At 46.7% G+C, this 13,643-nt stretch overlaps 1 protein-coding gene across 1 annotated transcript in view; it reads right to left on the reverse strand.

Moving 5' to 3' along the window:
* LOC115197987 (exocyst complex component 4-like) overlaps positions 1–13,643 on the reverse strand; it is a 244,656-nt gene that overhangs the window by 177,209 nt on the left and 53,804 nt on the right. Inside the window, exons 8-9 of the mRNA XM_029759645.1 lie at positions 2,235–2,380; positions 379–467 (exon numbers count right to left, since the gene is read on the reverse strand). Coding sequence (XP_029615505.1) covers positions 379–467; positions 2,235–2,380 — 235 coding nt within the window. The remainder of the gene's footprint in view (positions 1–378; positions 468–2,234; positions 2,381–13,643) is intronic.

Genomic DNA, 13,643 nt, shown 5'->3' on the forward strand with positions numbered 1-13,643 from the left:
CACAGGCAATGTCTCGGAGGAACAGGTTTGAAAAAAACCGATGAAACAAGCAGGCAAACAGTGCTGTCAGGCGCCGCTGATTGAAACCACAAGGTCATCGCAGAGCGAGGGAGCAAGGGGAGAGAAACCAGACAGAAGAAAAGCTGTGGAACAGTGAGACTCTCCAGGGACTCACTCTCCAATCTCCCCCTCGCTGTCTGTCTGTGTGTGTGTGTGTTTGTGTGTGTGTGCGTGTGTACCTGGCCAGCGCAGGACTCTGTTATAGTGTTGGGCTTGAGGTGCAACACGGGGCGCTCTTTGTTTTGACACCTCCCTTGTTCTACTCCTTCCCAGCTCTGTACCTCTCCACACCCCTCCCTCCCTCCCGCCCTCCCTTACCTTGTAGTTCTCCACTCTTGCTGTACAGCTCTCTCCTCTGTTCCCTCAGGTAGGCACTCATGCTGATGGCGTGAGACGACGACTCAAACCTGGAAGAGAGAAACACACTTTCACTCTAGCCTGGTCCCAGATGTGTTTCTGCCGTTATTCTAGCCTGGTCCCAGATGTGTTTCTGCCGTTACTCTAGCCTGGTCCCACATCTGTTTGTGCCGTCACTCTAGCCTGGTCCTAGATGTGTTTGTGCCGTCACTCTAGCCTGGTCCCAGATGCGTTTCTGCCGTTACTCTAGCCTGGTCCCAGATGCGTTTGTGCTGTCACTCTAGCCTGGTACCAGATGTGTTTGTGCCGTCACTCTAGCCTGGTCCCAGATGCGTTTGTGCCATCACTCTAGCCTGGTCCCACATCTGTTTGTGCCGTCACTCTAGCCTGGTCCTAGATGTGTTTGTGCCGTCACTCTAGCCTGGTCCCACATCTGTTTGTGCCGTCACTTTAGCCTGGTCCTAGATGTGTTTCTGCCGCCACTCTAGCCTGGTCCCACATCTGTTTGTGCCGTCACTCTAGCCTGGTCCCAGATGTGTTTGTGCTGTCTTGCCAACTCCTATGGTCATTGTCACGCCTTAGCCAAACCGATCAGGGACTAGACTACTGTCACTCCTACTCAGAGACCCAGTCCTTACACTACAGAGGTCAGCAGTTAACACCTAGAGCTACTACTACAGGTCTGCCTTGTGGTTGGGGTACATAACGTAAAGTTGCATGGTTTTGAAATGGTTCCAGTTAGACACTGCAGCAGCCTGAATCAGCACACTAATACTATAGCCATCCCTACTGCACACTAACACTATAGACATCCCTACTGCACACTAACACTATAGACACCCCTACTACACACTAAAACTATAGACATCCCTACTGCACACTAAAACTATAGACATCCCTACTGCACACTAACACTATAGACATCCCTACTGCACACTAATACTATAGACATCCCTACTGCACACTAACACTATAGACATCCCTACTGCACACTAACACTATAGACATCCCTACTGCACACTAACACTATAGACATCCCTACTGCACACTAACACTATAGACATCCCTACTGCACACTAACACTATAGACATCCCTACTGCACACTAACACTATAGACATCCCTACTGCACACAAACACTATAGACATCCCTACTGCACACTAACACTATAGACATCCCTACTGCACACTAACACTATAGACATCCCTACTGCACACTAACACTATAGACATCCCTACTGCACACTAACACTATAGACATCCCTACTGCACACTACACTATAGACATCCCTACTGCACACTAACACTATAGACATCCCTACTGCACACTAACACTATAGACATCCCTACTGCACACTAACACTATAGAAATCCCTACTGCACACTAACACTATAGACATCCCTACTGCACACTAACACTATAGACATCCCTACTGCACACTAACACTATAGACATCCCTACTGCACACTAACACTATAGACATCCCTACTGCACACTAACACTATAGACATCCCTACTGCACACTAACACTATAGAAATCCCTACTGCACACTAACACTATAGACAGCCCTACTGCACACTAACACTATAGACATCCCTACTGCACACTAACACTATAGAAATCCCTACTGCACACTAACCTGGTTCTGTTAGGGTTCTGAAGTGTAGGGGCCATCTTCCCCTTTTCCTTGACTAAAAAGCACTTTCAAAAGGACATTCTCCATCAAGCATGTTTTATAGTACAGGAGTAGGCTTAATCTAGGTAAGATAAAACTGGCCCTCAATGCTCAAGTTTTTTTAGCCTGTCTGTGTCTTACTTGAAGAGGGACTGCTTGGCACGTTGGGGTTTCTTCTTGGCGAAGAAGGCTGCGAACTCGCTGCCAGTGCTGGCGTAGGTGAGCTGGGCAGAGGGCTCGGCAGCACTTTTAGTGTTCTTCACATCCAGGTAGTCCATCAACAGAACCTAGAGAACATTGACATTTTAGTAATTTAGCCAAGACTTGTGTACTTACTTAGATTTAGGAGACACTCTGGGAGCGACTTCCAATAAACGCATTCCACTAAGGTAAGTAAAACAATACATATTACATGTCATCAATGACAACTCACTGACAGAGGGCTCAAGTTCTTTGTTTTTCCAAGTTAGGATTCACCCAACGGAGTGGAGTATAGAGCAACAGTCATCACTATGAGTGGTGACAATCTAGCCTAATCTACAATCCTCCAAGAACATCACACCACACAACTAACATACATATTATGATGTCAGTTCATGTATGTAATAGCATTATGTCATATAATACATTGAACATAAGGAATTATGTTGTCAGCAGAACAATGATCTATAACTGATTATGTCATCGAGGTTAATACAGCAATCCACGAAAGAGTTCCGGCGAGTCATCAAAATATCACATCCCCCATTTCTAAGTCCGTCTGCATATTTAAAACCCACTCCATCCATGTCTCATCAACGATCATAAATACCTTATACAGATCTAACAACAACCCCAGACTGACAGATATTGAAGATGTCGGGTAAGGAAGTTAACTTTCCTCATTGTCTTCCCCCAGTATCTCCCCATCTCTCTCTCTCTCTCTCCCCGGGACTACATATGTTCTGAATTAGCCTCCCATTCCTAATGGCTTCATCATTTAGCAGGCCCATTTAGCCCGTGTCGTTGTAATTCTGACCCGCGTAGCATCGTGGCGGGGCGGCCCAAAGTGGGGCGAGAGTAATGGTGGAGCAGATGGAAATAGTCGACCTGTAATGATGTCATTACTGCTGGAGAGAAGACCCCCGTCACCACGGAGGGAAGACTTCAGCACACACACTAGTGTGAGCAAACTGGCATGGACACACAGACACACACACGCCGACCCACTACACAGACACACTTTTTCCCTTCTCTCCCCCTCTGGAAGCCATCACTCAGGCCCCCCTGCCACCCCTGCCCTCTAGCGACACCGTGCAAGCCTAGCAGAGAGCGCTAATCCTGTCAGCGTATTAATTACTAATGACCATGTGATCTGCTGATGGAGCGTGGCCCACTACCTAACCCGGGAGACTTAATTAAATGCCGGCGTTAGGCTGATGAAGGGGCTCCGACCCTAATATATTGCATTAGAGGGAGTAAACTTGAAGCAATTAACCACACTAATAGGACAGAAAGACGGACGGACAGAAAGACGGACGGGCAGACGGACAGATGAGAGAGGGTATGAACAGGACAGATGAGAGAGGGAGAGGGTATGAACAGGACAGATGAGAGAGGGAGAGGGTATGAACAGGACAGATTAGAGAAGGAGAGGGTATGAACAGGACAGATGAGAGAGGGAGAGGGTATGAACAGGACAGATTAGAGAAGGAGAGGGTATGAACAGGACAGATGAGAGAGGGAGAGGGTATGAACAGGACAGATTAGAGAAGGAGAGGGTATGAACAGGACAGATGAGAGAGGGAGAGGGTATGAACAGGACAGATGAGAGAGGGAGAGGGTATGAACAGGACAGATGAGAGAGGGAGAGGGTATGAACAGGACAGATGAGAGAGGGAGAGGGTATGAACAGGACAGATGAGAGAGGGAGAGGGTATGAACAGGACAGATGAGAGAGGGGGAATGAGAATAAGCGATATCCCCTGTGAGATAACATTTGAAAGGAGATCAGATGGTGGTTTCCCCTGACTTGCTAGGACTATCACAGATTACTGTGAAATAGACACAAATGTCTTTTTGGAAATTCATGACAGGATCACAAACATGTGTTTACCTTTTTTTTTATATAGAGAGAGTGCATTTCAAGCACAGATAAAAACAGCGGGTTACTTAAGACAGAAAGGACAGGTGGGAGGTTAGTCGGGGAGGATGGGTGGCCATATAACGAGAGCGTCTAGCAACCCAAACAAATCACGTTATGAACAACTTTAGCATTTTAGCTAATTAGCAACAACTTACAACTTTTTAACTACTTAGCTAGGATGCTAGTTAACCCTAAACCTTTAACTACTTAGCTAGCATGTTACCTAATCCTAACCTTAACCCCTAGTCCAGCTAACGTTAGCTACCTAGCTAGCCTAGCTAACATTAGCTGACAATAAATTGGGATTTGTGTAATGTACACAGATGTGTTATGTAGAAAGAAAATAATGTAATACACACAAAGTGCGTTATGAAGAAAATGAAATGACCTCTGAAGACGACATCAAATCAAATGTATGGTATGAGACTGGACACACTTCCTTTAGACAACAGCCTACTGCAAACAGCCTACTGCAAACAGCCTACTGCAAACAGCCTACTGCAAACAGCCTACTGCAAACAGCCTACTGCAAACAGCCTACTGCAAACAGCCTACTGCAAACAGCCTACTGCAAACAGCCTACTGCAAACAGCCTACTGCAAACAGACTACTGCAAACAGCCTACTGCAAACAGCCTACTGCAAACAGCCTACTGCAAACAGCCTACTGCAAACTCTGGCTCAAAGCACAATGGACATGGAGGAGAGCAGAGGATCAGAATAGTATCAGTTAAATCAGAAATATGTGCTTGACAATGCCTCTGAAATGTCCTGAAATGTGGCAAGACTGGGGATTATTATATTAATCCTTGCATTGAGTTTGTAGGTGGGTGTGTGTGTGGCTTTTGTGAGGGTTTAAAGATATTTACTTCCACCTGATAAACTTGCCCATTGAAAATGTCAATAAAAAGTTACTGTGACAGAAATAATTGTGTCAATTATGCAAAGTATTGTGCAAAGTACTGACAGAAATATGTCAAGATTAGCTGTGTAAGTTTTTGGCAGCTGAGCCCCTACAACGGTGCCTTGGAAAACCCCTCCAACACTTTGCCAAAGTCTCTGTTGCCTAGGCAACAGGTGGACCGTCAGTCATCCATGACTTGGTTATTTTACACTTAAACTACACCTCAACGGACAAGTGATGCTATCATACTCAATATTTAACATTTTCACTATATAGATAACTTTACAGAGTATGTTGAAAGCCTATGGAAATAAAAGTTAGCAAAATGAGAAGGAGTAAAAAGCAACCAACAGGTAGGCTGTTTAGCTATAGCTGGCTAGCTAGCTTCTCCAGGTTACTCCAGTCAAGACAGGCACTGTTACATGGGATGATAAATAACACAGTGGCTGCTACAAGTTAGCTGGTCTTGGCTGTAGCAGAGTTGCCTTGGGTACTGCAACGTTTTCTATCTCCCTCTATCTGCTCTCCCATTTCACTGGCGCTCCAAAATGTAAGTAAAAATAACATGTATTGCGAATAGCCGGATATCCAACAAATATGTCAATTGTGAAATTATTTCAAACCCCCAACCCGAGTGCGTGTGTGCATGCGTGCATGTGTGTGTGCATAAATGCCCAGACGGGCAGTAGTTTTGATTGTTTGATGGTAACTGTGGTGTGTGTGTAGGAGAGAGGTGTTTTGGGCGTTAGGCTCGAGGTGCGACATGGGGCGCTCATGGGATTCAAATCACCTTTATTCCAGCAACAATAACATCTCATTCCAAACACCTTTCTCCTCAAACATATTAGGTCTTATTACCATCATCATTACCCTAACAGACCTCACACAGAGGCAAAGAGACAAGGATAGGAAGGTTGGCTGCTGCTCTCAATAGAGAAACGGAAATTAGGATTGGAGAGAGAGGAGAGAATGCTCGGGACAGGAGAGGAGAGGAGAGAATGCTCGGGACAGGAGAGGAGAGGAGAGAATGCTCGGGACAGGAGAGGAGAGAATGCTTGGGACAGGAGAGGAAAGAATTCCTGGGACAGGAGAGGAAAGAATTCCTGGGACAGGAGAATGCTAGGGAGAGGAGAATGCTAGGGAGAGGAGGAGAGACCAGAGGGGAAAAAGGGAGAGAGGAACAGAAAGGGAGAGAGAAGGAGTTGCGAGGACATTGGTCACAAGCGACTAAGGGAAGATGAACAACAAAATTATCACAGCTGACAAAACATGAGCGCCCCGTGTCGCACCTCGAGCCTAACGCTATAACAGAGGCCAGAGCTTGCTAGTCTCACATTCCCAAACACATAGGCCTACGCACACAAAACACACACTCACAAACATGCATACTCAATATGTAGCCTACACACACACACACACACACACACACACACACACACACACACACACACACACACACACACACACACACACACACACACACACACACACACACACACACACACAGACCAGAGGCCCAGCGCTCATCGAAGACAACAGCAACAAGGTGGAACAGAGACAAAGCAGAGCCTTGCTAACTACACCAACAAAACAAACAACAGCGATGCACACTGAGATGCATGTGAATGCAAACCAGAGCAGAGTGCACGTCTCTGCTCCTCATCAAACAACCGTAATGACTGTGAACGCAATTAATGCTCCTGAAAGCATTTCTGAAAACAACAAAATAATGAATGCGTTTCATGGCTTGAATGCTATGCTAATGGCATAATGCTATGGATCTTATGCTCCCTCCGTCCGACGTAGCGCTAATAACATCCAATGGATTTAAAGTCTGGTTCATGTATGAGTTGAGTGATAAAGGCTACACTGTTCTCTAATGTAGCCATTAGCCAAGCTGTTGATGAAGCTAAGCCACTGACTGATGAGCCAGTAACTGGAAGTCTACAGGTATAGTAGCATAAGCTAGAGTGCCGGAAGTCTTCCAATCACTGCGCTTCCAGTCATCATGCTAACGCTATTTAGCATTGGCTCGTGACACTACCTTTAACTTCCTTCATACTGCACGCAGAGACATAAAAATGGTATTCACAAGTTCATCTGACTCTGGGCAAGTAGAAAAACGCCTCATATAGATTTAGCATTGCACTAATATATCCTAGTTGTGCCACTGACATACAGTAGCCACTGAAGTAGCCAAGCAAACAAAGCCAAGCATGTAGCCTAGTGACTGAAGTCCCGATGGATGACACATGACAGTGTTCCATTATTGGAGGGTGGGAGCCGGGTCGGACTCTACTGACCCCTACCAAACAGGCGTCATGGTACGGCCCCAGATTGGGCCAGCAGTAAAGAAATTAGATTGTCACCATTGGGAACTTGTACTGTGACCTTCACAGAGGTGACTGGCTGACTGACGAACACTTTGAAACCCCCATGGCTAGCTGCCACCCCACTCTGAAGAAGGAGAGATGAGATGTGAGGCCGCACTTCAAGAGAGGGACGTTTTAACACACAGCAAATAAATATTCATGGCCGTGTACCAAGAAAGATCATTGGGAAATGGGTAGCGAATAAAACCGCTGAGAAACTGCAAATCGCTCTTCACACCAGATAATAAACTGAGCCCGGAGTTCATGGATGGTGAGTGTGTGTGTTTGACACACACACACTTTGATAACCGAGTGTTGGCCACCATTTTCAGCTCCCACACACAAAGACAACCACTATATTAGCCATTGTTCCTCTATACACTCGAGTGACTTGGGTCTGGTCCCAAAACTAAAATCAGCCCGCTGGGCTGCAGTTAGTGCCTGTTCTCTCAGGAGAAAAGGCATTATGGACGTGTGCCACTGTCGTTCATTACCAGCAGTGAAGCCAACCTCCCAACCTGCATTTCCTTTGTGCTGGGAGAGGAAGTGTGTGTGTCTTAATGAGCAGGATACACAGGGCTTTGTTGGGTCTATTACAGTAGTCCTGAAGAATCAGTCTAATTAACCAACACAGCCCACTGAAGAGGTTCCAGGAGAACACCTGTGGTGGGATGGCTGAGGAGTCCATTAAAGGGATTCCAGGAGAACACCTGTTGTGGGATGGCTGAGGAGTCCATTAAAGGGATTCCAGGAGAACACCTGTGGTGGGATGGCTGAGGAGTCCATTAAAGGGGTTCCAGGAGAACACCTGTGGTGGGATGGCTGAGGAGTCCATTAAAGGGATTCCAGGAGAACACCTGTGGTGGGATGGCTGAGGAGTCCATAAAAGGGATTCCAGGAGAACACCTGTGGTGGGATGGCTGAGGAGTTTATTAAAGGGATTCCAGGAGTACACCTGTGGTGGGATGGCTGAGGAGTTTATTAAAGGGATTCCAGGAGTACACCTGTGGTGGGATGGCTGAGGAGTCCATTAAAGGGGTTCCAGGAGAACACCTGTGGTGGGATGGCTGAGGAGTCCATTAAAGGGATTCCAGGAGTACACCTGTGGTGGGATGGCTGAGGAGTCCATTAAAGGGATTCCAGGAGAACACCTGTGGTGGGATGGCTGAGGAGTCCATTAAAGGGATTCCAGGAGAACACCTGTGGTGGGATGGCTGAGGAGTCCATTAAAGGGATTCCAGGAGAACACCTGTTGTGGGATGGCTGAGGAGTCCATTAAAGGGATTCCAGGAGAACACCTGTGGTGGGATGGCTGAGGAGTCCATTAAAGGGATTCCAGGAGTACACCTGTGGTGGGATGGCTGAGGAGTCCATTAAAGGGATTCCAGGAGAACACCTGTGGTGGGATGGCTGAGAAGTTCATTAAAGGGGTTCCAGGAGAACACCTGTGGTGGGATGGCTGAGGAGTCCATTAAAGGGATTCCAGGAGAACACCTGTGGTGGGATGGCTGAGGAGTCCATTAAAGGGATTCCAGGAGAACACCTGTGGTGGGATGGCTGAGGAGTTCATTAAAGGGGTTCCAGGAGAACAACTGTGGTGGGATGGCTGAGGAGTCCATTAAAGGGATTCCAGGAGAACACCTGTGGTGGGATGGCTGAGGAGTCCATTAAAGGGATTCCAGGAGAACACCTGTGGTGGGATGGCTGAGGAGTCCATTAAAGGGATTCCAGGAGAACACCTGTGGTGGGATGGCTGAGGAGTCCATTAAAGGGGTTCCAGGAGAACACCTGTGGTGGGATGGCTGAGGAGTCCATTAAAGGGATTCCAGGAGAACACCTGTGGTGGGATGGCTGAGGAGTCCATTAAAGGGATTCCAGGAGTACACCTGTGGTGGGATGGCTGAGGAGTCCATTAAAGGGATTCCAGGAGAACACCTGTGGTGGGATGGCTGAGGAGTTCATTAAAGGGGTTCCAGGAGAACACCTGTGGTGGGATGGCTGAGGAGTCCATTAAAGGGATTCCAGGAGAACACCTGTGGTGGGATGGCTGAGGAGTCCATTAAAGGGGTTCCAGGAGAACACCTGTGGTGGGATGGCTGAGGAGTTTATTAAAGGGATTCCAGGAGAACACCTGTGGTGGGATGGCTGAGGAGTCCATTAAAGGGATTCCAGGAAAACACCTGTGGTGGGATGGCTGAGGAGTCCATTAAAGGGGTTCCAGGAGAACACCTGTGGTGGGATGGCTGAGGAGTTTATTAAAGGGATTCCAGGAGAACACCTGTGGTGGGATGGCTGAGGAGTTTATTAAAGGGATTCCAGGAGAACACCTGTGGTGGGATGGCTGAGGAGTCCATTAAAGGGATTCCAGGAGAACACCTGTGGTGGGATGGCTGAGGAGTCCATTAAAGGGATTCCAGGAGTACACCTGTGGTGGGATGGCTGAGGAGTCCATTAAAGGGATTCCAGGAGAACACCTGTGGTGGGATGGCTGAGGAGTTCATTAAAGAGGTTCCAGGAGAACACCTGTGGTGGGATGGCTGAGGAGTCCATTAAAGGGATTCCAGGAGAACACCTGTGGTGGGATGGCTGAGGAGTCCATTAAAGGGATTCCAGGAGAACACCTGTGGTGGGATGGCTGAGGAGTCCATTAAAGGGATTCCAGGAGAACACCTGTGGTGGGATGGCTGAGGAGTCCATTAAAAGGGATTCCAGGAGAACACCTGTGGTGGGATGGCTGAGGAGTTCATTAAAGGGGTTCCAGGAGAACACCTGTGGTGGGATGGCTGAGGAGTCCATTAAAGGGATTCCAGGAGAACACCTGTGGTGGGATGGCTGAGGAGTCCATTAAAAGGGATTCCAGGAGAACACCTGTGGTGGGATGGCTGAGGAGTCCATTAAAGGGATTCCAGGAGAACACCTGTGGTGGGATGGCTGAGGAGTCCATAAAAGGGATTCCAGGAGAACACCTGTGGTGGGATGGCTGAGGAGTCCATTAAAAGGGATTCCAGGAGAACACCTGTGGTGGGATGGCTGAGGAGTCCATTAAAGGGATTCCAGGAGAACACCTGTGGTGGGATGGCTGAGGAGTTCATTAAAAGGGATTCCAGGAGAACACCTGTGGTGGGATGGCTGAGGAGTCCATTAAAGGATAATAAAGAAATAAACAGGACTCTGTGTCCTTTGACTTCCTTTCTGTCCATCAAAGTCGTCCAGAGAATTATCTCGGTAATCAATGAGCTCTTTGATTGTTTCGCTCTTCTGCTTCTCCCTCACGACTTGTGGGAACTTTGTGAACTTGACTAGTGAAATCCATTCTTTTAGGAATGGAGTCCCCCTAGACGCATGTTTTTGTTGAAAATGTATTGATTGATATCTCAGCTGGTGGCTTCGAGTGAAAGCCCCAAAAATTGCCTTGGGCACGAAAAGATTTTACTTCCTGACTTGACCTTCCAACAACCTTAGAACATTCAGAGAAAAGCTTTGTCCAGCTCTTTCCCCTCTGGACTGGACCACTGCGGACCTTCAAGGTGTCCCAACTGGACTGTACTACTTTTCATCATCCCTCTGAAGGCTTTGACAAAGAAACATCGCTACAGGCAGCCTGTTGCATTTCATTCCTCTTGTTGTCCTTGCTCTGTCCCAAAGCAGTTTGACTTTTTTTTGGACTGAAGAGACATAGAAAGAGGAAAAACATCAATAGCAAGTCTAAGCAAGCATGGCTCTGGCAATGGGTCTACATGGATTCCATGCTCTTACACAAATGAACAATATGACTCCTGTATCGCAACGCCTTGACCGTTGAGAGCAAAACACACACACCTGTACTCGCATACACACAATTCAGATAAGCAATGTTTAAAGGAGAACATGCTGTGCATCTACAAGAGAACGGGAAACTATAAAGCATACCGTCAGATTAGAATAATTAGCTTTAAAATCTCCCTTCTCTCAAACACAAAAGGAGGGGCGATGATGGAATTTCGACACAATCAATATACTAGCTTCACCGCGCCCCCAGTAATATGTAAATATGACAGGTCGGGGGTGGATGGGTGGGGTAGGATTACAGTGAAATAGTGACATGTTGATTAAAACGTTAGGAAAGAAACACAGCAATGTCTCTGCGCATCATATTTAATTAAAACAGATGATTGTCGTCTGGCTGTTGTTTCCCTGGCAGTTCAATTTGCCTTGTTTTCACTTGGCTGACAAGCCGTGAGGGAGGCTTGCATATTTAACTCCTTCACATACTATTTTATATATTTCTATACTTTGAACATACGCTTCTCCTTTGTCTTGGCTAATCTCTGGCTGTGCTATGATTTATTCAGTGTGGTTCGGCCCCAGCCACAGGCCCTCACCGTGTCAATAGAAAAGGAGGAGAGTATTCATTACTACAGCTGCAACGTGTCATAGAAGCTTATCTTTCAGCTGGGCCAAGCTAGCCTGTGTTTTATATAGCGTCGTCAAGTAGCCTAATAAAGTGTTAGATGTTTCTAGACGTGTTCTGTAAGAACGGACAGACGACATCCATCCTTGATTTGCTAATCGCACCTTAGCTCCAAAAGGTCCTCACCACTGCTCATTAAAAGCATTCATCTGCACTCCGGGCACATAGCAGCGACGGCTGGCGGATCAACTCAGTAGCCTAGCCATCATGGAGACGCCATGGCACCATAGTGGAATACACAAGCGCTAGGCTAATTAGAAAACTCAGACGCGTTGGACTATGTTGTCACGAGGTCAAAGGTCAGGCCGTGCTGAGAGGGGGACCGTAACAAGCCATGCCAAATATAGGTCAAACATGGTCCCTATGGGTGATTGTGGTGAGGGATTCAGCAGGGTCTTATGAGATAGAGTCTTTGGTCTCAGACCAAATGGTCTTAGATCATCTGATGGCAGGTGGAGTTTTTTTGTCCGTGTCTATTGAAAGATTTCTTGGTTTTTACCTAAATATTTTCTAAGCACATAATGCTGTTGCTTGCAACTGCTGTTCAGGCTCAAGGGAAAATCTGACAAAACTTGTCAAAGTGGAGTTTAGATAAGTATGATTCTTGGCACGCTTGATGATTTGGTGGAAGAGACAACCGTATCCAATGTGACTGGATCTAGTGGGATTATAGTGTATGTATGATACATTGAAAGATTCGGAGTGCCTCTAATTTCATAAGAGAACTGCAGAAGACCTTGAGACACGGTGTGATGGATAAAAAAAAATGACTGTGAAGTGGTGCAAGCTTGGAATATAGAAGCCTAATAACGTGGGCTCATTGGCGTGAAAAATCAATACATTTATTCAAACACTGCATCTCGGTGGAAAAGTGTGACAGCACAGGCAACACTGTTCCACTCCCTAACTGACACCAATACTGAGAATTACCAGTCGCTCTTTAAAGTCCCAATCAATATCTCATCCACACTTAAAGCACGCTGGGGAAGCACAGCCGGTATTTCCAAACAGGGATCAAGACCACTGCTACATGGCTCTTGGCTTTCAAAAAGCCCATGTTAACCTACTCCATACTGTGCCTTCCTGGAGCCAGTCGCTCGGTGGAATATGGGAAGTCTCAGCTCAGGCCGTGTAACTGTGTGCCCTCTCTTGTCTCTGTCAGATCCGGTGTCCGTCTCAGAGCATGCCAAGTGGAAAGGTCAACACGATTCCACACTTCTCAAAGTGGAGGGAGAAAATGAATCATCTAGAGGCTTCCATTTATAGGCTAGCCTATCAAATGAGTGTGTAGCTACAAGGTGGAGAGAAGAGAGGGGGAATAACAAGATACGATGGAGAAACTGCCAACAAGATGGCTTCCGCTCGGCTAATATACACCTTACCAAGAGCCAACAACTTACCACCATCTCTCCAAACACACCTCATCCCCTGTGAGAGATACTACAGCGCTTTCAGAAAGTATTCATAACCCTTGACTTATTCCACATTGTGTTGTGTTAGAGCCTGAATTCACACAGTACTCCATAATGACAAAGTGAAAACATGTTTTTAGAATTGTTTGCTAATTTATTGAAAATGAAATACAGATACATCTCATTTACAGTAATATTCACACCTGAGTCAATACATGTTAGAATCACCTTTGGCAGCAATTACAGCTGTGAGTCTTGCTTGGTAAGTCTAAGAGCTTTGCACACCAG

Source organism: Salmo trutta, chromosome 8, assembly GCF_901001165.1.
Source record: "Salmo trutta chromosome 8, fSalTru1.1, whole genome shotgun sequence".
NCBI lineage: Eukaryota > Metazoa > Chordata > Actinopteri > Salmoniformes > Salmonidae > Salmo > Salmo trutta.